Genomic DNA, 27517 nt, shown 5'->3' with positions numbered 1-27517 from the left:
TCCATTAAAAGAATGGAAGCTCATAATGTTCAATTCCAAGAAGAAATTAGAAACAATCAGAAAAACACTACCGCTTCCATAAAAAATCTTGAAGTTTAGATGGGTCAAATAGCACAACAATTAGCCTCGAGTTCTCAAGCACAAGGTGCTCTACCAAGTGAAAGTGTGACAAATCCTAGAGAGCATAATAATGTTAGTGTTATGACAACGAGAAGCGGTAAATCTCATGAAGTCCTTGAGGAGAAAGCTGAAGATGAAGATCAATTGCTTGAAGTAGATCTTGAAATCAAGGAAAATGAAGTTGTGGGGGAAGAATTGGTTGCACCTAAACAAGTGGTGAAAGAAAAAGTCATTGAACCAAAACCAGTCATTAAGCTTCCCTTTCCCGCCAGAAACAAGAAAAAGGGGAAACATGAGAAAAACTTTGAGAAGTTCCTAGAGTTTTTCAAGAAGCTAGAAATCAACATTCCGCTTTTGGAAGCACTTGAACAAATGCCTACCTATGCCAAGTTCATGAAGGACATCATTTCTAAGAGGCATACCATTGATACCAACCCGATTATTCTAACCGAAACTTGTAGTGCTATTTTGCAGGGTATGAAAATTCCAACGAAGAAGAAGGATCGAGGAGCTGTCATTATCCCTTGCATCATCGGAGATAGGTCATTCAAAAAAGCTCTTACTGATTTAGGAGCCAATGTGAGTCTCATGCCACTATCCATTTACAAGAAACTGGGTATAAGGGCGGTGCAAGATACCATGATGACACTTCAATTCGCCGATCGTCAAGTCAAGAAACCTTATGGGATAGTTGAAGATGTTCTAGTGAAGATTGAAAAGTTTGTATTCCCGGTGGATTTCGTGATTCTAGAAATGCCTAAGGATGAAGAAATTCCTCTCATTCTTGGGAGACCCTTTTTAGAGACTGGAAGATGCTTGATCAACATAGAGGAAGGTACTATGACTTTGAAGGTTTATGATGAGGAATTAAAAATTGATGTTCGAAACACCATGAAATACAAAGATGATATTGACACTAGTCATACAATAAAGGTTCTAGATCAAGTGATTACTTATGATAGTCCTTTGAATGCACCGCAGTTACCTTTGGAAAGAGTGTTGAGTTTGTCCATTTTTTACGGTGATAAGGAAGTGGACAACGGAGAATCAGAAGTGTTGGCCATGATGAACGTACAACCCCCTTGGAAAGGATTTCGACCATACCGATGGGAAGATTTACGACTATCTCAATCATGTGAGGAGAATAAAGAGTCCAATAAGGGGACGGAGTTAAAACAACTTCTCGAGAATCTCAAATATGTCTTCCTCAATTATGAAGGTAAATGCTCAGCTATAATAAATTCGAGCCTCAAGAGTATCTAAGAAGATAAACTTATTCAAGTCCTAAAAAATACAAGAATGCCATCGGATAGGCAATTGAGGACTTGAAAGGTATTAGCCCCAAAATGTGCATGCATAAAATTCTCATGGAAAACAATCACAAACCGGTGGTCCAACCCCAAAGAAGACTTAACCCAACAATGAAAGAAGCGGTTCAGAAAGAAGTAGTGAAATTGTTAGACGCAGGTCTTATTTACCCTATATCTGACAGTCCATGGGTGAATCTGATACATGTGGTCCCCAAAAAAGGGGGACCACCTGTTGGTGTAAGCCCTAGAGGCCAATACTTTTGGTACTTGTATCGAATTATTTATTAATAATAAAAGGCTTTTTCTTTATTATGGTTGATTAATAAAGTCCCTAGAATAGCTAGTCCGTTTAATGTATTAAGTGTGACTTAATCATGAGAACACATTAAACATAAGGACACTATTCTTAAAGTATCCATAGTCGAGCTTTAGTGTGAAGTGGGATAACATTAAAGCATTAAGACTATTATGTTTATGGACTGATGATCACATCTCATGGATCATGGATAAAGAGTTATCAAGTCTTAAACATAGGTATGAATATTAGGAGTAATATTTATACCGGATTGACCCGCTATGAGAATACTATATAGAAAGTTATGCAAAGTGTCATAAGTTATTCTCATGGTGATAATAGTGTACACCACTCTTCGACCTGAAACCACTATGGATCCTAGATGTAGAGTTGAGTGCTTTATTGCTGATCCAACGTTGTCCGTAACTGGATAACCATAAAGACAGTTGATGGGTACTTCACGAAGCATACTGAGGGACATGAGTGACCTAGATGGAATTTGCCCATCCTGTATAACAGGATAAATGTCTATGGGCCCAATATTGAACTGGACAAGGATGACACGGTCTATGCCTTGTGTTCAATATAGACATAAAGGCAAAAGGGTAATTATACACATAAGTATTATCACAGAAGGAATTGTCAGATCACATGACATTTTCGTGTCTTGGGTAGCAGTGATGTGTTGCTAGATACCACTCACGGTTTATTATGTTAAATGCGTGATTTAATATAATTGCCAACGTCACGAAAACCTACAGGGTCACACACAAAGGACGGATTGATGAGAGATAGAGTAACTAAGGAATACCGTAAGGTACGGTGCCCTTAAGTGAATTGTAGAACATCGTAAAGGTACGGTGTACTTGAGTAGAATACGAAATATGGTAAGGTACCATGGACTTAAGTGATTTTGGGCATATTATAAGATATGGGCCAAAATACACTTAAGTGGGCCTTTTAGCTTGAAGCCCACACAAGTGGTTCTATAAATAGAACCCTTGTGCAGAAGCATTAATTGCGGTTGCATTATTTTCGTTTTCTCTCTCTCTCTCTCTCTCTCTCTCTCTCTCTCTCTCTCTCTCTCTCTCGCTCGCTCGCTCTCTCTCACTCAAAGCCTTCATTCGTACCAGCTAGCACTGAGATTGAAGGAATCCGTTCATGTGGACTGAGTAGAGACGTTGTCATCGTTCAACGTTCGTGATCGCTTCGTGGATCTGCATCAAAGGTTTTGATCGTCACAAGAGATTTGCACCAAAGGTTTCAATCGTCACAAGAGGTAAATATTCTATCACTGATCATGACCATTCGTAAGGATCTCTAAAGGAGAAAATTTTAATTTCCGCTGCGTTTTGGATCGCAATTCTCCTTCAGTGGTATCAGAGCCACTTACGAAACCATGAATCGGATAGGTGTTTAATTTATGTATTAATATGATTAAAAGACAGAATGAATCAATTAATTAAACGGGTAATTAAATTTGGCATCATGAGTGTACGAGTTGGATGATTGATGTTGACTATGCTTCGGTACCGACATTAGTATGGTGAAGCAGCGATACATCGATCGTCCATATGTTACGCAATTGAGACCGATCAACTTATATATGATATAAGTAATCTTAATGCAAAGTACGGTATATGTGATATACTATTTCTGTTTCGTTCATTCAAACACTAAATGGTTGTTTTCCTTTGAGCGATCAATGGTCATTTGCTTCGGAATCCGACATTAGTATGGTGAAGCAATGACCTATTGATCAATCATACTGAATCAACAATCGAGGTGTGTTTGACGGTCTGAAATTGGCGCATTAGGGTTGGTGACGGCGCAAGGGTTGTGCCGTCAAGGAGTTGTGAATTTAGGGATTTTGGAAGAGGTCTGTAGACTGTTTCAAAGTTCCGTTATTTTGGCCGCGTGACATTCGTCACGAGCTTGTGACGAGCGTAACAAACTGGTTGTGACGGTCGTAACGTGCTCTGCGACGGCCGTCACACTCACATGGCCTGTGACGGTCGTAACGTGCTTTGTGACGATCGTCACACTCACATGGCCTGTGACGGTCGTAACATGCCTGTGACGGTCGTCACACTCACAAGGTCAGAATTCTCGGGAACCACCGTCCGCTGACCGGGCAGCGAAAACCCCGACTAACTCTGCGTAGTATGATCGGTCGCCGAAATTTAATTTTGTTTTAATTAATTAAAGGAATTAAAAATTAATAATAATAATAATAATGTGTTTGTTATTATTGCCCTGTTGTGATCAGTTATGGCCTTAGTCTTCCTTCATTTTGTTTTGGGTTTTTAAATACGACCTGCGTGTCGTGCCTCTCCTTTTGATCTCTTAATGTAACTTCTTTTCTCATCTCAAACCCTCGTATGTAAAACGAGTTTCTTCTGGAATGTAATGTTATGAAGAAAGAGAAGATTTCAATGTTATGAAGAAAGAGAAGATTTCAATATCAAAGGAGGACAACCTTGAAGATCTTGCTTGGAGAAGCTTAGAGAAGAATTCAATATTAAAGGAGGACAACCTTGAAGATCTTGCTTGGAGAAGCTTAGATCGTTATTAGGTTAGCTTAGGTTCTCTCATTGGCTTGGGAGAACAATTGCGCTAGGGGCCATAACTGTTTCATTGTGTATGTATGTTGATGCATGTGTATGTATGTTGATGCATGTGAATGTATGTTGATGCATGTGAGAGACGATTTGTATGATAAATAAGCCGGTGAGATCATGACAATTACAATTCCCTCAAATTAAATATTAAGTTTATGCTTTCCAAGTTTTAGCACTCATCAAGACTAGTATCGGATAATGTAGGTTTCGCCTACGCGAGGTGCATGTTCTATATTAGTAAGGTGCGATGGGATAATTGTAATATCCAATTGCTAAAACAATGGGTCAAACTTAACTAAATAAATTATAATAAGATTATATATGTTTAGAAGCAAGAGTTGGAAATGATCCATATGATGGATTGGAATAAAGAGTTATTCACCCAACTGAAATTTTCGAGAGTTGTATGAGATACAATTGGAAGGAGTTCCTACCTAAATAACCTAGTTTTGTGTAATCCGCCTACGCGGACTTAGAACGAAGTGAAATATGGATCTCGACCCACTAGAAAATCTTCCAACGGGATTTTCCGAATAAAATGATGAGGGTCATTTGTTTTGAGTAAAATAGTGGGAGCATATTTAATTAAAGGCCTAATTAAATATGTCAATGATACTTATATTTTCATTAATCCTTGTGTAGATTACCATGACAGCAAACACCTCTAACAACATCTTGCGAGCAATCCTTGACAAGGAAAAATTGTTTGGGACAAATTTCCTAGATTGGCACCGAAACCTGAGTGTCATACCCCAAAATTTGCCCGTTAATCTTTCAAGACATCTTTCAAGGCATTCTAACTCATTGTTCAAGACAGTGATCTTAAAGGAACAAAGACCCAGCTCACAGGTGGCCAAATCCAGAAAATGACTCAAACTGGCATGCTCGCTAGGCGAGCAAATCCTTCGCCTAGCGAACCCTTCGCTACACCACTCGCCTAGCGAAGCTTGCGAACACCAGAAATTTTGGGCTTCATTCTGAGCCCATTAGGTCACAAAAATTATTATAAATAGCGGAGCTTCATTCAGAAAAGGGAAACAAAAAAAGGGAGACGGACAGAAACCCTAGCATAGACAGCAAACCCTAGAGGCTAACCCAGGGAATTCAGAGCAACCCTGAAGGAAACTCATCTGCACAAAAGGTTACCTCCTTCCAACTCAATCCGGCACCAACCCCAAGAGTAATCAGCCAATTCAAAGTTGCAATTCGATTGCAAACAGGTTTGCACTACCATTCCCGCTCTATGCTCTCAATTTACATGTGATGTTATGATTGAATTTATAAAGATGTCTTTGCTTTTGCATGTGGATTTAAGTATGCATGGATATCTTGAATGTTTAACCATGTAATTTCTATAATGGATGCCATAGGGTTTGGAGCTTGCTGAAATCGTACTGTTCTTAAATTTAAAACCCGCAGTCGTTCGCTAGCACATCGCTAAGCGAACATGTAGCGAGTGTTCGCTAAGCCCTCGCTAGGCGAGGCAGCAGCGAACATGACAGTCGCTGATTTTTTCTTTTTTGATCTTTGCGCATCTGACATGTTTTATTGTAACCATGCACTGTTTACCTAACACTATTACTGTTGTGATTCCTTTTGTTTGGTGCAATTCTCGATTGCACCCTGATTTGGTATTCTGACCTGTTTGCTGAATTTTGTAAGGGTTCACATAATCCCGGAAAAGGTAGCTTGCTAGGTATTCCACTTTATTTGTGGGATACCCTTGTGGAGATCCATCCTAATCACCTAACTGATTGCAAAATATTGCCTTTGAATATGTGATTCATCCTAATTACCTAACTGCTTGTAAAATGTGGCCTTTAAATACATGTGATATTGGCCCTCTCTTTGTTGCCTTACGGTATTACGGTCATGTCCCGCGAATGTGGGGATACACTTAGCAAAGACCCTTCGATTAAATCATCATGTCCCTATAAGATAAATCATAGTCCCTCGGATGTTGCCTTCGAATATATGATTTTGTCCCTCGATGACCCGTCGTTGTAGCCTACGGTTAAATGATGATTGTCCCTCAGAGTGCTAAGGTATCCTTACAAATGTTGCCTTCAATGACCAATCAGTGACCCTACGACGTCCCTTTACATCCAAAGGATAAGACTACTTACTTCTCAATAGTAAGGACAGTTTTACCCCCCCTAAGGATAGGAAATACCAATAAAGACCTCGGGTAGGTATAACTCTTAAATGCTTACTCACAACTTAAAATACTTTTCACACCTCACACCTTTCAAAACATCTTTTAGAAAATCACCACTTGGTATACATTCGTACTAGAATCATTACCGAGTTATATTTTTCTAAACAACTTTCAAAGTTAAACGAGATAAACACTTTGTATACATTCGTACGAGAATCATTACAAAGTTAAACTCTCTTTTCAAAACATTTTCTAAACATTTCTCAAACACTTTTTCAAACAAGAAAAACATAAGTGATTAAGCAATTAAGAGCCCATGGATAACCATGGATACTAAGGGTGCTAACACCTTCCCTTTGTATAATGTACCTCCCGAACCCAAAATCTAATCAAGGTCTTTTCTGTTCTTTTCCGCCTTTCCTTATTGGATAAAAGAAAAGTCGGTGGCGACTCTTGCTATCCGCGACATTTGCTTTCCGAAGCAAAAACACATAAAGTCAGTTCACCGTATGACAGAACTGGCGACTCTGCTGGGGACTATTAAAAAGAGAGGTTACCTTAAAAAACAAGATCACTTATGTATTTGAATTGTCTGATTTACTTTTAAGGGATTGCTTGGGTATTTTATGCTTGAGTGAAAGATCCTACACCCGGATCTAGTGTACCTTAGATAAGTAGCAAGAGATCATCGCGACTATCCGGCGTATACTGGAATGGTTAAAATGATGGCTACGGTTAACGTGACACTTTGGATATCCTGATGTTCCTCATGTTTACTTGAGGAAAAATTTGGCGTCCGCGTGGTGTCATCAAAGCGTTAACCAGACCTTTAGAACCCTAATTGACTCATCCTAGCCATTAGAAAGTAGTGAGATAACTGACTTCGGTTCCGACTGGGGTTGGTTGAGACTCGATACTACACTCTTTGAGATTGGACTTTAGGGAAGCTTTGGTCAACCACTTGGTGTTGCACTGAAGTGGACTTAAGGAAAGGTCAATGATTTGAGATCCTTCTAGAACCCGGTTACTATTCTAGGACAGGTTGAACCAACCAAACTTCAGTGGGGAGGGTATTTACCTATGGAACTCATGCAGGCCTTAAAACCTAAGAATGATTGTGGTGTGACTTGTTTGTGCTTGTTACTTATTTAACATCATAACATCATAACATCATAACATCATGGCATTGTACTAACCATTTCAAGGACTATGGGATTTAACTTTGCTCTGTTTTGTAAGGCTATGGCTCCCAGGAAGACCATCCGAATCAATCTTGTAGCCATCTCTCCTCAACTCAAGGATTTAGAGTCAGAACTTCCCGATCAGACTCAGTTCATCAAGAAACATGGTTCTCTCCTCAATTTGGTTACCACTGGGTTCAAAGAAGATATGATGAGAGTCCTATTCCAGTTCTTCGACCCTAAACATCATTGCTTCACGTTCCCAGATTATCAGTTGGTACCCACATTAGAAGAATTTTCCAGGATGCTTGAGATACCTATCTGTGATCAAATACCTTTCAGTGGTTTAGAAAAAGTCCTGAAGTCTGAAGAAGTTGTCGCGGCTTTACACATGACAAAGTCCGACATTGAAACCAATTGGGTAACAAGAAGTGGAATTAAGGGTTTACTTGCCAAATTTCTAATAAATAAGGCCCGAGAATTCTTAAAAGCTATGAAAGTCCATGCTTTCGAAGATGTTCTAGCATTGCTAATCTACGGTTTGGTGTTGTTTCCCAATCCAGACCAATTCATAGATATGAATGCTATTAAGATATTTCTCACTCATAACCCTGTGCCTACCTTGCTTGGAGACATTTTGCATTCCCTTCACACTCGTACTATGAAAAGGCAAGGGACTCTCATGTGCTGCATACCTTTATTATCTAGGTGGTTTATTTCGCACCTCCCTCGATCAGTCTTGAAGAATGAGCAGAATTTGAAATGGTCTCAAAGGATAATGTCGCTTTCTCATTCAGACATCCGTTGGTGTCCTCATCTCGAAGAAAATGTTATCCTCATCGACCGTTGTGGAGAATTCTCTAATGTACCACTCATGGGGATAAGAGGAGGTATTACTTATAATCCTGCTTTAGTCCTACGTCAGTTCGGTTGTGCTCGAAGAGATGGTCCACATGAAATAATCGTCCAAGGCACTGTGTTTGACTATGACAACGATTCCCAAGGTCTCCGTCAAAGATTTGTACGAGCTTGGGGCATGGTGAAAAGAAGCACTTTAGGACAGAAAAACTCTATTCCTATGGAACCTTATCTCAGATGGGTACGCGCCAGAGCTCGTGAACTTGTCATGCCATATCTTGCAGTCGGACCGCTGATTGTTGAACCAGAAGTTGAAGGAGGTACTCCTCAGATCATTCCTTATCCAGATATGCCTACCGATGTTGAAGAATTGAAAATATCCTGGATCTAGTTGAGAGAGGAGAGGGATACTTTTGAAGCTCAGTTCTGTGCTGAAAGGAAGAAAGTGTTAGAGCTCACCAGCCAACTTAATGAGGAACGAAGACTCAATGCATATCTTCGCCCAAAAAGAAGCCGTCCCTAGGAGACTTGAGCTTTCATTGTATTTTTATTATTTTGGTTGTAATGAACATTGATTAAAAGTTATTAATAAAAGTTTCTTTCTTGGTGGTTTACGCAAAGTTAAATTCCAAAAGTCCTTGGAAACATTTCATACATTGCATAGCATAACATAACATTGCATAACAGGTATTCTAAAGGATCAATGTTCTCACGGTCTTCTTATTGCAAACAGAAAAATGGCTCTTGAACAAACTGTCAAAGATCTCCAGACTCAAAATGCTCAATTCCAGGAGTTGATCCTGACTTATCCAAGGGGCAGGAGGAACTGAAGGCTCTCTTGCTCGAGAAGAAGAAAGACAAGAAACCTGTGAGTTACATTAACCCGGGAAGAAGGCTTAAAGGACAGGCTGCAGGAGTCAAGATTAGACTTCCGAAGGATCAAGAAGAGGAGACAGAAAATGATTCGGAAGATGAGGATGCTGATCCTTTCAACCACGAGGACGGCGATGAAGGTTATGAAGATGAACAGTACTCTCCGAAGGATGATAAGTACAAGTTGCTGGAAGAACGTATGCTAGCTATGGAGGGTCAGAAGGCACCCGGTCTGGATTTCAAAAGCTTGGGTCTGGTCTCTGATGTTGTCATTCCTTGCAAATTCAAGATCCCCACCTTCACTAAGTACGATGGTGCGTCTTGTCCTCAGATGCATCTGAGAGCTTATGTGAGAAAGATTCAGCCGTATACCACTGATAGGAAACTATGGATCCATTTCTTCCAAGAGAGTCTGTCTGGCACACAGTTGGAGTGGTATTATCAGCTCGAGAGCTCTAACATCCGCACCTGGACTGATTTAGCGACAGCTTTCTACAAGCACTACCAGTATAATTTTGAATTGGCACCTACTCAGCTACAGTTGCAGAATATGACTATGGGATCTAAAGAAGGCTTCAAAGAATATGCTCAAAAATGGAGAGATTTGGTTGGCAGAGTCAAACCCCCTATGACTGATTGAGAATTAGTGGACATGTTCATGAGTACACTGACTGGCCCATTCTACAGCCACCTATTGGGAAGCTCCTCATCGGGTTTCACTGAACTCATATTGACAGGTGAACGTGTTGAAAGCGGCATTCGAAGTGGAAAGATACAGGCAGCTACCTCTGCAAGCACCAAAAAGTCCTATCAGGGAAAGAATGAATCAAATGCTGTGTACGGTGAAAGGGGTCATAACAAGAAAAACCGTGACCATACCGTTGGAGCAGTTACGATTGCAGCACCGCCATCTCAAAACTTCCAGCACAGACAAGACAGGCCAAGAAGGCAGTTTACCAAGATCAATATGACTTTAGCACAAGCACTGCAGGGTATGCTAAAGGCAAATTTAATTACCCTCAGAGGCCCTCCTGCAAATCTCAACACTACTTCTCCTCGTTATAATCCCAATGCCAGGTGTGCATATCACTCTGATAGCCCCGGGCATGATACAAACGATTGCTGGTTGTTGAAGAATAAGATTCAGGATATGATCGACGCGGGAGAAATCGAATTTGATCCTCCAGAAACTCCCAATGTCATCATTGCACCTATGCCTAATCATGACAAGACTGTTAATGTTGTGGATGACAATTCTCACATTACTACTGTAGCGGACTTAACATCTCCTCTCCTGATCATCAAGAAGAATTTATTGCAAGCTGGTTTATTTCGAGGTTGTGCTGAAAATTGCGATCTCTGTATACTCCGACCCAATGATTGCCTGAAATTGAGGAATGGTATTCAACGGATGATGGACGATCGTACAATTCTCTTTGAAAAGATTCCTAAGGTGGAAAACCCTGTTGAAGAAATATCTGTGATTGCTAGGTCCAAAGTTCCAGTGAAGATTACCGCTACTAGAGTGCCAGTGAAGATTACTGCTGAGCCCAAGGTAGCCCCCCTAATTATTACTGCACCTGGCCCAATACCGTATTCCTCAAGTAAAGCCATTCCGTGGAATTATGGAGGTGATGTTTACATCCATGGCATAAAGCAAGTTGATAATCCTGCTAATCCTAATGACATTGTTGGGACTAGTAAAATTACCCGAAGTGGAAGGATCTTCTCTCCAGAAATCTCACCTCCCGCCCCTGAAACTCGAGGAAAGGAACCAGTAATCAATCCTTCTCAGTCAAGGACACCGGTCGAAGTTATTACCGAAGATGTTGCCAAACAGGAAATGGAAGAAATGCTGAAAATCATCTACAAGAGTGATTTTGATGTGGTAGAACAGCTGGGGCATACTCCGTCTAAAATTTCGATGTTATCCTTGTTGTTATCTTCTGAATCTCATGCCAATGCATTGATAAAATTCTTGAAGACCGCTCATGTACCTCAGGAGACATCAGTCGATCAGTTCGAAAATTATGTTGCTCACTTGGCTGTGGACAATGGCCTAGGCTTTTCCGATGCTGACCTGACACCGGCAGGAAAGAATCACAATAAAGCTCTGCATATCTCCATTGAGTGTAAGGGGATCACCTTGTCTCACGTATTGATCGACAATGGCTCTTCTTTGAATGTGCTACCGACAGCTGTGTTCGATAAACTGGACTGTAAAAGCATTGAGCTGAAACCTAGTAACGTTGTGGTACGTGCTTACGATGGTGCGAAAAGTGTTGTCCATGGTGAAGTAGTTCTCCCTATCAAGATAGGACCTCAAGTCTTCAACACTACCTTTCACGTAATGAACATTCGTCCTGCCTACTCCTGCTTGCTGGGATGCCCTTGGATCCATGAGGTCGGTGCGGTAGCTTCGTCTCTCCATCAAAAGTTGAGGTATCCAATAGAAGGCAAGATTGTCACTGTGCATGGAGAAGAAGAGTATATTGTCAGTAGTGTGCAGGCCTTCAGATACGTCGAGATGGATGGAGAATTCTTCGAGACTCCTTCTCAGTCATTTGAAGTGGTTCCTCCGCCCAATCCTGTCCTTAAGCCAACTCCCCTTGTGCCCAAGGTTATTCGTGCTCCTCCTGCTATGATTTCTCTGAAAGATGCTCAAGCCGTGGTTGAAGATGGTGGTCGTACTGGCTGGGGTCAAATGATCAAGGTACCGTACAAGTCTGATAGATTTGGCCTGGGGTTTAGCTCTGAAGACATAGTCAAAGATCATATTAATGCTGTAGAATATGCTGATAGCAATTGCGACCTGGATATCTGGATTTTCCCAACAATTGGTGACGGACTCAATAATTGTAAGGCTGAAGACACTATCTCGATTTCCTTTAGTCAGGAGTAATTGTTATTGTCTATTTTAGTGTTGCAAATTTTTAATTTTACAATTGAACTTTTTAAAAGCATTGTGTCTATGCTCGGGGCACAATAGCTAATTTGTTAAGGGTTTTGTCATCTTCATAAGCATATTCACATTCAATAAATCAATGGACGTTTTGCATTCAAATATTGCACTCTTTATCTTTCCTGTCATCTTTCAAACGAGCTATGTTTTCTTACACACACTCACGTAACGAATTGCAGATCCATATCCACTCTGGATCCTGTTGATAATAGTTCTGCTACTGTTAATTATGACTTTGAAAATCCGATCTACCAAGCCGAGGATGGAAGTGAGGAAGATTGTGAAGTACCTGAAGAGCTTGCCAGACTGATACTGCAAGAAGAAAAGACTATACAGCCGCATGAGGAATCAATCGAAATTGTAAATCTGGGTACTGAAGTAGACAAGAAAGAAGTCAAAATAGGAGCAGGCCTGGGAGACAGTATCAAGGAAAGATTGATTCAGATGTTACATGATTATATTGAGATTTTTGCTTGGTCTTATGAAGACATGCCAGGACTGGATACTGACATAGTAGTACATCGTTTGCTGATGAAGGAAGATTATCACCCTGTTAAGCAAAAGGTTCGTCGCATGCGTCCTGAAATTTCCGAGAAAATCAAAGCCGAAGTTATGAAACAGTTCAATGCCAGTTTTCTAGCTGTTACTTCTTATCCTTAATGGGTTGCTAATGTGGTGTCGGTGCCGAAGAAGGATGGTAAGGTGCGAATGTGTGTAGATTACAGAGATTTGAATAAAGCGAGTCCCAAAGACGACTTTCCACTTCCGCACATTGATGTTCTGGTAGATAACACCGCTCAACATAAGGTATTCTCCTTCATGGATGGATTCTCGGGTTATAACCAGATCAAGATGGTGCCTGAAGACATGGAGAAAACTACGTTTGTGACGCAATGGGGCACTTTCTGTTACAAAGTAATGCCATTCGGTTTAAAGAATGCAGGGGCAACATACCAGCGTGCTATGGTGGTTTTGTTCCATGACATGATCCATCATGAAATAGAAGTATATGTGGATGACATGATAGCCAGATCTCATACTGAAGAAGAACATCTCGATCATTTATACAAACTGTTTGAGAGGTTGAAGAAATACAAGTTGAGATTGAACCCGAACAAATGCACCTTTGGAGTAAGATCCGGTAAACTCTTGGGCTTTGTTGTCAGTAGTAAAGGAATTGAGGTTGACCCGGCTAAGGTGAGAGCTATTCAAGAAATTCCAGTTCCTCGTACAGATAAAGAAGTCAGAGGTTTCTTGGGACGTTTGAATTACATTGCCCGATTTATCTCCCATTTGACTGCTACCTGCAAACCCATCTTCAAATTACTGAGAAAGAATCAAGAGATGATATGGAATGATAAATGTCAAGAAGCTTTTGACAAAATCAAGAAGTATCTCCAAGAACCTCCGATTTTGATGCCCCCAGTTGAAGGAAGACCTCTAATCATGTATTTGACCGTGTTAGAAAATTCGATGGGGTGTGTGTTGGGGCAACATGACGAGTCTGGTCGAAAAGAGCATGCCATATACTACCTTAGCAAAAAGTTTACCGACTGTGAAACAAGATACTCATTGCTCGAGAAAACTTGTTGTGCTTTGGCTTGGGCTGCTCGCCGACTAAGACAGTATATGTTGAATCATACCACTTTATTGATTTCTAAGATGGATCCTATCAAATATATATTTGAGAAACCTGCCCTCTCCGGAAGAATAGCAAGGTGGCAGATGATTTTAACAGAGTATGATATCCAATACACTACTCAGAAAGCAATCAAAGGAAGCGTGTTAGCCGATCATTTGGCTCATCAAGTAGTTGATGATTACCAATCTATGAATTTTGAGTTCCCAGATGAGGATGTCATGCTTGTTATTGATTATGAAGAACCTGGACCGGATGAAGGACCCGAACTGGGATCCCGATGGACTATGGTTTTTGATGGATCTTCTAATGCATTGGGCAATGGTGTTGGTGTTGTAATCATTTCCCCCAAGGGTTGCCACACGCCTTTCACTTCTAGACTATGTTTTGATTGTACCAACAATATGGCCGAGTATGAGGCATGTATTTTGGGACTCAAAGCTGCTATAGGCCTGAGAATCAAGTTTTTGAGTGTGTATGGAGACTCAGCCTTGGTAATCAGTCAAATCAAAGGAGAATGGGACACTAAACATCCGAATCTCATCCCTTATCGAGAGCGGGTGTTGACATTAATCCCATACTTTGAAGAGATTACATTCGAACATATTCCACGAGAAGAGAATCAGTTGGCAGATGCATTAGCTACCATGTCATCTATGTTCAGAATCAGATGGGACAATGAAGCTCCCATGATTACCATTGAACGATTAGATGAACCAGCATACTGTTATGAACTTAACGCGGATGAAGTAGAAGAGAAACCTTGGTTCCACGAAGTAAAAAGATATTTAGAGACTCAGGAATACCCTGAAGGGGCATCCATCAATGACAGAAAGTTTCTGAGGAGGTTCTCCGCTAAATTCTTTTTGAGTAATGGAGTATTATACAAACGTAATCATGATTCGACTTTGCTGCGCTGTGTGGATAAAAGGGAAGCAGAAAAGATTATGGAAGACATACATGACGGTGTTTTTGGGACTCATTCTAGTGGACATACGATGGCCAAGAAGATTCTGAGATCAGGGTATTATTGGTCTACCATGGAAGCTGATTGCCGCCATCACTCCAAAATTTGTCACAAGTGCCAGATCTATGCGGACAAAGTACATGTACCTCCTGCCCCATTGAACGTGTTGACAGCACCTTGGCCCTTTGCAATGTGGGGCATTGATATGATTGGAGAGATTAAACCTACTGCTTATAATGGACATCGTTTCATCCTTGTTGCTATTGATTACTTTACAAAGTGGGTAGAGGCAGCCTCATTTGCTTCTGTCACCAAGAATGTGGTGGCACGATTCATCAAGAATAATCTCATCTGTCGATACGGCATCCCTGAAAGAGTTATCACTGACAATGGCACTAATTTGAACAACAAGATGATTACTGAACTCTGCAAGCAGTTCAAGATAAAACACCATAACTCTTCTTCGTACCGGCCAAAGATGAATGGCGCCGTAGAAGCTGCTAATAAGAATATTAAGAAGATTATACAAAAGATGACAGTAACATACAAAGACTGGCATGAGATGTTACCGTTTGCTCTTCATGGTTATCGCACTTCAGTACGCACTTCGACAGGGGCAACTCCCTTCTCTTTAGTCTACGGAATGGAAGCCGTTTTACCAGTGGAAGTTCAGATTCCCTCTCGAAGAATCATGAAAGAGGCAGACTTAGATGAGGATGAATGGATTCAGACTCGACTCGATCAGATAAATTTGATTGATAAGAAGAGACTCGCGGCTGTTTGTCATGGGCAGATATATCAGAAGCACATGACCCAGGCATTTAACAAAAAGGTCAAGAGACAGGTGTATCAAATTGGCGACTTGGTAATGAAGCGTATCATCCTACCACAAGGTGATCCCAGAGGCAAATGGACTCCCACATACGAAGGACCATTTGTAGTTAAGAAGGTATTCTCTGGTGGAGCCATGATACTTGCTACAATGGATGGCGAAGACTTCCCACATCCCGTGAACGCGGACATAGTTAAAAAATACTACGCATAAGAGAGACCCGCTAGATCGACGTATCTAGGCAAAAGTAAGGGCATCCCGGCGAACCAAAAGGGTTCGGGCAAAAATTAGGGATAAACATATAAAAATGTACACCCGGCAAGTCGAAAACCTGAAAAGGCGACTTGGGCAAAAAAGGGTATCCTGGTGGACTGAAAACCTGAAAAGGCGGTCCAGGCAAAAATTAGGGATTAAAAGTGTATGACTATGTCCCGTTCTCAGTCAGCTTCACCCAAGTCAAAGGGACTGAACAAGCCAATCACTTCTATCCGACAGCAGGAGATGAGATGCTTGAAGACATAATGACAGTGGCAGAACTAAAATCAATAGGACTTTTTCTTCATAGCTTTTCTTTGTTTTCTCAACAATTTCCTCTTACTAGGATTTCTGTCTCCCTGTGCTCAAATTGCCTGTTTATAGGCCCTCTTTCAAAATCAATACAACTTTATTTCCAAAAAGATGCTTTTGTTTTACTTTTTCTGTTTTGTTTGCGTAAACGTCCATTGATTTAATTCGAATTAATATATGCATTTGAATATGACCGATGTTTACCAAAAATGCATGCATAAAATAGAAATAGCGATTACTACAAGACTTCAGGATCGAGGAAAGGTCTAACCATGCTTTCCAATGAATCCGTTGCCAATTCTATTCCCCAGCAAAGCCAGTTATTCCCCAGAAGAAATTGGAATTACTAGACAGACTGGTCACCTCTTCCATCCCCAGCCAGGCTTCTGTTAAATATTTCTACCATCAGACAAAAATCAAATACCCCTAGTTGAGCAAAGGTCATCAACACAAATGTCTCCGACCGGAATCTCGGGATTTATTTTCCCCTGGCAGAACTTCTCAGACGCATAATTCATTCATTACATCATTTCACAGCATACGCATGCATACAATATTCACATTTACTTTCGAAAGCATAAAACATCTCATGCATCATGACATGGCATGAAGCTAACTTTTCTTTTCAAGTTAATTATCCTCCTGATATAGTCAAAATAAAAGGTTCATTCAGGCGGACACCTTTATCAATCACATTCAAGATTCAGATACATCTTTCAGATATACTCCATATGAACTTTCATTCTGACAAGCATTCTGATATCCTCCTAATGATGGCATCTTTAAGCCCATCCCGGACATTTATTGCAAATACAACGTGCACAAAGATTATCAGATACAACCTAACATACGGTTCATTCTGATTCAACCCAACATATGATTTCTTCAACAACTCCAATACGGTCTAACGTACGACCCATTTGGATCTTCATTCCTCAGATACTACCTAGCGTACGGTACATTCAGAGGTGTAGTCTAGCGTACGACTACTTTCTTCAGATACAGCCTAACATACGGCTCATTCTGCAACTCAGATACGATCTAACGTACGATCCATTCTGATCCTTATTTCGTCAGATACAGCCTAACGTACGACTCATTCTGCAACTCCAATACGGTCTAACGTACGACCCATTTGGATCTTCATTCCTCAGATACTACCTAGCGTACGGTACATTCCGAGGTGTAGTCTAGCGTACGACTACTTTCTTCAGATACAGCCTAACGTACGGCTCACTCTGCAACTCAGATACGATCTAACGTACGATCCATTCTGATCCTTATTTCGTCAGATACAGCCTAACGTACGGCTCATTCTGCAACTCCAATACGGTCTAACGTACGACCCATTTGGATCTTCATTCCTCATATACTACCTAGCGTACGGTACATTCCGAGGTGTAGTCTAGCGTACGACTACTTTCTTCAGATACGGCCTAACGTACGGCTCATTCTGCAACTCAGATACGATCTAGCGTACGATCCATTCTGATTCTTATTTCGTTAGATACAGTCTAACGTACGGCTCATTCTGCAACTCAGATACGATCTAGCGTACGATCCATTCTGATCTTTCATCCCCAGTGAAGTCACCCGCCTAATGGATAACTCATTCTGCTACTCAGATACGATCTAACATACGATCCATTCTGATCTTTACCTCTCCAGAGGCAGCCTAATAGACGGTTCATTCTGCAATTCAGATACGATCTAGTGTATGGTCTATTCTGATCCTTTATCCCCAGCAGCGTATGATCCATTCTGATCTTTCATCATCAAACTTCCTGGATGGCATCTTTAAGCCCATCTCCATCAAGACTAACCTTTGATTAACAAGTGCAAATTTTTGGGGCATTCTAGTGTTCAATAATCTTCCAACTCCAGACCACGAATGGCTTACATACCATTCTAACTCTCTCGGTTCAAGAATATTGAACAGGGGCAGTTGTCATACCCCAAAATTTGCCCGTTAATCTTTCAAGACATTCTAACTCATTGTTCAAGACAGTGATCTTAAAGGAACAAAGACCTAGCTCACAGGTGGCCAAATCCAGAAAATGACTCAAACTGGCATGCTCGCTAGGCGAGCAAATCCTTCGCCTAGCGAACCCTTCGCTACACCACTCGCCTAGCGAAGCTTGCGAACACCAGAAATTTTGGGCTTCATTCTGAGCCCATTAGGTCACAAAAATTATTATAAATAGCGGAGCTTCATTCAGAAAAGGGAAACGAAAAAAGGGAGACGGACAGAAACCCTAGCATAGACAGCAAACCCTAGAGGCTAACCCAGGGAATTCAGAGCAACCCTAAAGGAAACCCTGAAGGAAACTCATCTGCACAAAAGGTTACCTCCGCCCAACTCAATCCGGCACCAACCCTAAGAGTAATCAGCCAATTCAAAGTTGCAATTCGATTGCAAACAGGTTTGCACTACCATTCCCGCTCTATGCTCTCAATTTACATGTGATGTTATGATTGAATTTATAAAGATGTCTTTGCTTTTGCATGTGGATTTAAGTATGCATGGATATCTTGAATGTTTAACCATGTAATTTCTATAATGGATGCCATAGGGTTTGGAGCTTGCTGAAATCGTACTGTTCTTAAATTCAAAACCCGCAGCCGTTCACTAGCACATCGCTAAGCGAACATGTAGCGAGTGTTCGCTAAACCCTCGCTAGGCGAGGCAGCAGCGAACATGACAGTCGCTGATTTTTTATGTTTTGATCTTTGCTCATCTGACATGTTTTATTGTAACCATGCACTGTTTACCTAACACTATTATTGTTGTGATTCCTTTTGTTTAGTGCAATTCTCGATTGCACCCTGATTTGGTATTCTGACCTGTTTGCTGAATTTTGTAAGGGTTCACATAATCCCGGAAAAGGTAGCTTGCTAGGTATTCCACTTTATTTATGGGATACCCTTATGGAGATCCATCCTAATCACCTAACAGATTGCAAAATATTGCCTTTGAATATGTGATTCATCCTAATTACCTAATTGCTTGTAAAATGTGGCCTTTAAATACATGTGATATTGGCCCTCTCTTTGTTGCCTTACGGTATTACGGTCATGTCCCGCGAATATGGGGATACACTTAGCAAAGACCCTTCGATTAAATCATCATGTCCCTATAAGATAAATCATAGTCCCTCGGATGTTGCCTTCGAATATATGATTTTGTCCCTCGATGACCCGTCGTTGTAGCCTACGGTTAAATGATGATTGTCCCTCCGAGTGCTAAGGTATCCTTACAAATGTTGCCTTCAATGACCAATCAATGACCCTACGACGTCCATTTACATCCAAAGGATAAGACTACTTACTTCTCAATAATAAGGACAGTTTTACCCCCCCTAAGGATAGGAAATACTAATAAAGACCTCGGGTAGGTATAACTCTTAAATGCTTACTCACAACTTAAAATACTTTTCACACCTCACACCTTTCAAAACATCTTTTAGAAAATCACCACTTGGTATACATTCGTACTAGAATCATTACCGAGTTATATTTTTCTAAACAACTTTCAAAGTTAAACGAGATAAACACTTTGTATACATTCGTACGAGAATCATTACAAAGTTAAACTCTCTTTTCAAAACATTTTCTAAACATTTCTCAAACACTTTTTCAAACAAGAAAAACATAAGTGATTAAGCAATTAAGAGCCCATGGATAACCATGGATACAAAGGGTGCTAACACCTTCCCTTTGTATAATGTACCTCCCGAACCCAAAATCTAATCAAGGTCTTTCCTGTTCTTTTCCGCCTTTCCTTATTGGATAAAAGAAAAGTCGGTGGCGACTCTTGCTATCCGCGACATTTGCTTTCCAAAGCAAAAACACACAAAGTCAGTTCACCGTATGACACTGAGGATTGTCCTCAAACATGATAAAAAGTTGTATGTCTTAGAGACTCCTGTTCCTGAAGAGGAGCCTCCTAGTTCTGCACCTAAGGCAGAAAGAGATGCTTATAAGAAGCATGTCGATGATGCCAATGAAACTGCTTGTCTCATGCTAGCTACCATGAACTCAGAATTGCAAAAGCAACATGAGAACATGTCAGCATTTGATATGATCGAACACCTGAAGTTGCTCTATCAAGAGCAAGCAAGGCATGAGAGGTTTGAGGTTTCAAAAGCCCTTTTTCAAAGCAAGTTAGCTGAGGGAGCCCCTGTAAGTCCCCATGTGCTCAAGATGATTGGGTATGTGGAAAACCTTGAAAGGTTGGGTTTTCCCCTCGGAAAGGAACTTGCGACTGATTTGATCTTGCAATCGTTGCCAGACAGATTCAGTCAATTTGTCCTAAATTTCAATATGAATGATATGGATAAATCTCTTTCTGAACTACTAGGCATGTTGAGAACAGCTGAGCAGAATCTGAAGATAAAAGGGAAGTCCATTATGATGATCGGAAATGGAAAGAGATAGAACAAAAGGCCCACCAAGCAGGGTGATAAAGGGAAAGGCAAGGAAGTTGCCAAACCCAGACCCACTGTTGCTGCTTTGAAGCCTAGAGGAGGCATAGCAAAGGCAGGCACCTGCTTCCATTGCGGTAAGACCGGACACTGGAAGAGAAACTGCCCAAAGTACCTGGAAGATACGAAGAATGGAGTAGAGACTTCAACTTCAGGTATTTTTGTTATTGAAATAAATTTATCTACTTCTGCATCATGGGTATTAGATACTGGATGTGGTTCTCACATTTGTACAAATGTGCAGGGGCTAAAAAGAAGTAGAGATTTGGCAAAAGGTGAAGTTGACCTACGAGTTGGCAATGGAGCAAAGGTTGCTGCTTTAGCCGTAGGAACTTATGTATTAACTTTACCTAGTGGTTTAATAATTCAGTTAGAGAACTATTATTATGTACCTGCAATTAGCAGGAATATTATTTCCATTTCTTGTTTGGACAAGTTTGGTTTTTCATTTATAATAAAGAACAATTGTTGCTCAATTTATTTGAATGATATATTCTATGCTACTGCACAAATGAGCAATGGACTGTATGTCCTTGATCTCGAAATGCCTATATATAACATTAATACTAAAAGGATGAAACCTAACGAGTTAAATCCAACTTACCTTTGGCATTGTCGATTAGGCCACATAAATGAGAAACACATTTCCAAACTCCATAAAGATGGACTCTTGGACTCTTTTGATTATGAATCATATGAGACATGCAAATCTTGTTTAATTGGAAAGATGACAAAGTCTCCATTCACAGGAAAAGGTGAAAGAGCGAATGATCTTTTGGGCCTAATACATACTGATGTATGTGGACCACTGAGCATACCAGCCAGAGGAGGTTTTCAATACTTCATCACATTCACTGATGATTTCAGTAGATATGGTTATGTGTATTTAATGAAACACAAATCAGAGTCCTTTGAAAAGTTCAAGGAATTCAAGAATGAAGTACAAAACCAACTAGGTAAGAATATTAAAACTCTTCGATCAGATCGAGGTGGTGAGTATTTAAGCCTAGAGTTTGATGACCATCTGAAAGAGTGTGGGATCCTATCCCAACTTACTCCTCCTGGAACACCCCAATGGAATGGTGTATCTGAGAGAAGAAATCGAACCCTGTTAGACATGGTCCGATCCATGATGAGTCACGCCAATCTTCCAAACTCCTTTTGGGGACATGCACTATTGACAGCAGCTTACACATTTAACCGTGTTCCATCCAAAAGGGTCGAGAAGACACCATATGAGATATGGAGTGGTAAGAAACCACATATGTCTTACATAAAGATTTGGGGTTGCGAGGTTTATGTGAAACGACAAATTTCAACTAAGCTTGAGTCCAAATCTGACAAATGCTTATTTGTGGGGTATCCTAAAGAAACAAAAGGGTATTACTTCTACAATCCTTCTGAGGGCAAAGTGTTTGTCGCTCGAACTGGAGTTTTCCTAGAAAGGGATTTTATTTCCAAAGGAACCAGTGGGAGGAAAGTAGAGCTTGAAGAAATTCAAGAATCACAAAGCATAGATACACCTATGGAGGAATTAGAGCAGGAAATACAAGAAGTTGTGGAAGAGCAACCTGATCAAGTAGAACAAAACCAACGTAGGTCAAGCAGGATACGTCAACTACCTGAGAGATATGGATATCTCATAACTGATCAAGGTGATGTATTACTCATGGATCAAGATGAGCCTGTGACCTACCAAGAGGCCATAACTGGTCCCGAGTCTGAGAAGTGGCTAGAAGCCATGAAATCTGAAATGAATTCCATGTACATAAACCAAGTTTGGACCTTGGTAGAGCCTCCTGTAGGAGTTAACCCTATAGGATGCAAGTGGGTCTTCAAAAAGAAGACTGACATGGATGGTAAGGTACATACCTATAAGGCAAGACTGGTTGCAAAAGGATATATACAAATTCATGGGATTGACTATGATGAAACCTTTTCACCAGTTACAATGCTTAAATCTGTTCGGATTTTACTTGCTATCGTTGCATATCATGATTATGAAATATGGCAGATGGATGTCAAAACTGCTTTCCTTAATGGAAATCTTCTTGAGGATGTGTACATGACACAGCCTGAAGGATTTGACATACCAGAGGAAGCCCAAAAGATATGTAAGTTACAAAGATCAATCTATGGATTGAAGCAAGCTTCCAGAAGCTGGAATCTTTGTTTTGATGAAACAGTAAAACAATATGGATTCATCAAGAACGAAGATGAGCCTTGTGTCTACATGAAGGTTAGTGGTAGCATGATCGTTTTCCTGGTATTATATGTAGATGACATATTACTCATTGGAAACGATATCCCTACCCTACAACAAGTAAAGTCTTGGTTGGGGAAATGCTTTTCTATGAAGGACCTAGGTGAAGCAGCCTATATATTAGGAATCAGAATCTATAGAGATAGATCACAAAAACTGCTTGGCCTAAGTCAGAGTACATACATAGACAAAGTGTTGAGACGCTTTAATATGCATGATTCCAAGAAAGGATTCATACCTATGCAACATGGCTTGTGTCTATCAAAAACACAATCCCCTTTAACTGAGGAAGAAAGGGATCGCATGAATAAGATTCCATATGCATCGGCAATAGGATCTATCATGTATGCCATGTTATGTACTCGACCAAATGTCTCGTATGCTTTAAGTGCAACGAGTAGGTACCAATCTGATCCTGGTGATGCTCACTGGGTGGCTGTCAAGAATATCCTTAAGTATTTGAGAAGGACTAAGGACTCATTCTTGATATATGGAGGTCAGGAAGAGTTGGCTGTAATTGGATACACCGATGCTAGCTTCCAGACAGATAAGGATGACTTTAGATCGCAATCTTGTTATGTGTTTTGCTTAAACGGTGGCGCTGTGAGCTGGAAAAGTTCAAAGCAAGATACAGTTATTGATTCTACAACTGAGGCCGAGTATATTGCTGCCTCAAGTGCAGCAAAGGAAACTGTTTGGATCAAAAAGTTCATTAGTGAACTTGGCATAGTTCCTAGCATTGTGGATCCCATTGGTCTCTACTGTGATAACAATGGTGCTATCGCACAAGCCAAGGAGCCTAGATCTCACCAACGATCCAAACACATACTTAGACGTTATCATCTCATTCGAGAGATAATAGATAGAGGAGATGTGAAAATATGCAGAGTACCTACACTTGACAATATAGCTGACCCGCTGACAAAGCCTCTTGCGCAGCAGAAGCATGATGGCCATACTAGATCAATGGGCATAAGGGGTATGCCTGATTGGCTCTAGTGCTAGTGGGAGATTGTTGGTGTAAGCCCTAGAGGCCAATACTTTTGGTACTTGTATCGAATTATTTATTAATAATAAAAGGCTTTTTCTTTATTATGGTTGATTAATAAAGTCCCTAGAATAGCTAGTCCGTTTAATGTATTAAGTGTGACTTAATCATGAGAACACATTAAACATAAGGACACTATTCTTAAAGTATCCATAGTCAAGCTTTAGTGTGAAGTGGGATAACATTAAAGCATTAAGACTATTATGTTTGTGGACTGATGATCACATCTCATGGATCATGGATAAAGAGTTATCAAGTCTTAAACATAGGTATGAATATTAGGAGTAATATTTATACTGGATTGACCCGCTATGAGAATACTATATAGAAAGTTATGCAAAGTGTCATAAGTTATTCTCATGGTGATAATAGTGTACACCACTCTTCGACCTGAAACCACTATGGATCCTAGATGTAGAGTCGAGTGCTTTATTGTTGATCCAACGTTATCCATAACTGGATAACCATAAAGACAATTGATGGGTACTCCACGAAGCATGCTGAGGGACATGAGTGACCTAGATGGAATTTGCCCATCCTGCATAACAGGATAAATGTCTATGGGCCCAATATTGAACTGGACAAGGATGACACGGTCTATGCCTTGTGTTCAATATAGACATAAGGGCAAAAGGGTAATTATACACATAAGTATTATCACAGAAGGAATTGTCAGATCACATGACATTTTCGTGTCTTGGGTAGCAGTGATGTGTTGCTAGATACTGCTCACTGTTTATTATATTAAATGTGTGATTTAATATAATTGCCAACGTCACGAAAACCTACAGGGTCACACACAAAGGACGGATTGATGAGAGATAGAGTAACTAAGGAATACCGTAAGGTACGGTGCCCTTAAGTGAATTGTAGAACATCGTAAAGGTACGGTGTACTTGAGTAGAATACGAAATATGGTAAGGTACCATGGACTTAAGTGATTTTGGGCATATTATAAGATATGGGCCAAAATACACTTAAGTGGGCCTTTTAGCTTGAAGCCCACACAAGTGGTTCTATAAATAGAACCCTTGTGCAGAAGCATTAATTGCGGTTGCATTATTTTCGTTTTCTCTCTCTCTCTCTCTCTCTCTCTCTCTCTCTCTCTCTCTCTCTCTCTCTCTCTCTCTCTCTCTCACACTCAAAGCCTTCATTCGTACCAGCTAGCACTGAGATTGAAGGAATCTGTTCGTGTGGACTGAGTAGAGACGTTGTCATCGTTCAACGTTCGTGATCGCTCCATGGATCTGCATCAAAGGTTTTGATCGTCACAAGAGATCTGCACCAAAGGTTTCAATCGTCACAAGAGGTAAATATTCTATCACTGATCATGACCATTCGTAAGGATCTCTAAAGGAGAAAAACTTTAATTTCCGTTGCGTTTTGGATCGCAATTCTCCTTCACCACCGTCATAAGAAATGAGAAGAATGAGCTAATCCCTACAAGGACAGTTACAAGTTGGCGAGTGTGTATTGACTACAGGAGATTAAACATCGTGACCAGAAAAGACCACTTCCCTTTTCCATTCATTGATCAAATGTTGGAAATGCTAGCTGGTCATGATTACTATTGTTTCCTAGATGGATATTCCGGGTATAATCAGATTGTTGTTGCCCCTAAAGACCAAGAGAAGACATCATTCACATGCCCTTATGGTGTATTTGCATACAGAAGAATGCCATTCGGGCTGTGTAATGCTCCTTCCACCTTCCAACGTTGCATGACTTCCATTTTCGTTGATATGCTTGAAAAGCACATGGGAGTGTTCATGGATGACTTTTCGGTCTTTGGATCTTTGTTTTGTAACTGTTTAACTAACCTTTCTCTTGATTTAGACAGGTTCCAGAAAACAAATTTGATTCTGAACTGGGAGAAGTGCCATTTCATGGTGCGATAAGGAATAGTCTTGGGTCACAAAATTTCCCACAAGGGAATTGAAGTCGACCAAGCAAAAGTGAGGTGATATCTAAACTTCCGCCTCCGATTAACGAAAAAGGTATCAGGAGTTTCTTAGGACTTGCGGGTTTTTATCTTAGGTTCATAAGAGATTTCTCTAAAATAGCCAAACCGCTGACCACTCTATTAGTCAAGGATAAGACTTTTGTGTTCGATGAAGAATGTGCCACAACTTTTGAGACGTTAAAAAACAAATTAGTATCAGCACCAATTGTAATTTCCCCATATTGGTCTCTCCCGTTTGAGATCATGTGTGATGCTAGTGATATTGCTGTAGGGGAAGTTCTAGGACAGCGGTGAGAGAAGTTGTTACATGTTATTTACTATGCTAGTCATGTGTTGAACCCTGCACAGATGAACTATGCAACTACTGAGATGGAGTTGTTAGCGGTGGTTTATGCATTTGACAAATTCCAGCAATACTGTTAGGATCGAAGGTTGTTGTTTATATTGACCATGCTGCTTTGAAATATTTATTTGCTAAACAGGATTCTAAGTCGAGGCTTCTGAGGTGGATCTTGCTCATCCAAGAATTTGATGTGGAAATTAGGGACAAAAGGGATGTGAAAATACTATTGCCAAACATTTGTCTCGAATGTCGCCAATTGAAGAAACGGAAGACAAGAGACCAATAAAGGATGAGTTTGCAGATGAACACATCCTAGCTGTCATTGGTATCCCTTGGTTCGCAGACTATGCGAATTATCTGGTAGGTGGCATAATCCCTAATGATATTGATTCTAACAAGAAAAAAAAGTTTTGACATGATTGCAGGTTCTACTTGTGGGATGACCCATTCCTGTACAAGAGAGGAGTATATGGGCTAGCCAGAAGATGCGTCTCGGAGGAGGAACAAGGGGATGTGCTTAGAGCTTATCATGACTCAGATTATGGAGGATATTTTAGTGGTGATAGAGCAGCAGCTAAAGTCCTTTAGTCAGGTCTATACTGGCCCGCACTGTTCAAAGATGCCCAAGACATAGTCAAGGAGTGCGACAAATGTCAAAGAACAGGAAATATTTCTAAGAGGAATCAAATGCCACAGAACGCCATGTTGCAAGTAGAATTGTTTGATATGTAGGGAATAGACTTCATGGGACCGTTTCCACCTTCATTTGGAAAGAATTACATCTTGGTAGCAATGGACTATGTGTCAAAGTGGGTGGAAGCGGTGGCATTGCCCACTAATGATTCTAGAGTTGTAGTGACTTTTCTGAAGAACAATATTTTCTCGAGATTTGGAGTGCCGAGAGCACTTATCAGTGATGAAGGTACTCATTTCTTAAAAAAAGTTATGGAAAATATGCTGAAGAAATATAATGTTAAACACAAGATCGCCACCCCGTATCACCCTCAAACGAGTGGCCATGTTGAAGTGTCTA

General features: G+C 40.5%; 1 protein-coding gene across 1 annotated transcript; it reads left to right on the top strand.

Annotated features, from left to right (window-relative positions):
• The first annotated feature begins 99 nt into the window (after positions 1–99).
• LOC127130933 (uncharacterized) lies at positions 100–27072 on the top strand. Its single transcript, XM_051059885.1, has 3 exons — positions 100–1339; positions 26242–26431; positions 26910–27072. The coding sequence occupies exons 1-3, from the start codon at positions 100–102 to the stop codon at positions 27070–27072; spliced, it is 1593 nt and encodes a 530-aa protein (XP_050915842.1).
• Positions 27073–27517: the final 445 nt, after the last annotated feature.

The sequence above is a fragment of the Lathyrus oleraceus genome, chromosome 3 (assembly GCF_024323335.1).
Source record: "Lathyrus oleraceus cultivar Zhongwan6 chromosome 3, CAAS_Psat_ZW6_1.0, whole genome shotgun sequence".
In the NCBI taxonomy this organism is placed as follows: Eukaryota; Viridiplantae; Streptophyta; class Magnoliopsida; order Fabales; family Fabaceae; genus Lathyrus; species Lathyrus oleraceus.
The sequence above is the reverse complement of the archived record's forward strand: the minus strand, read 5'-3'. Positions and strand labels throughout refer to the sequence as shown.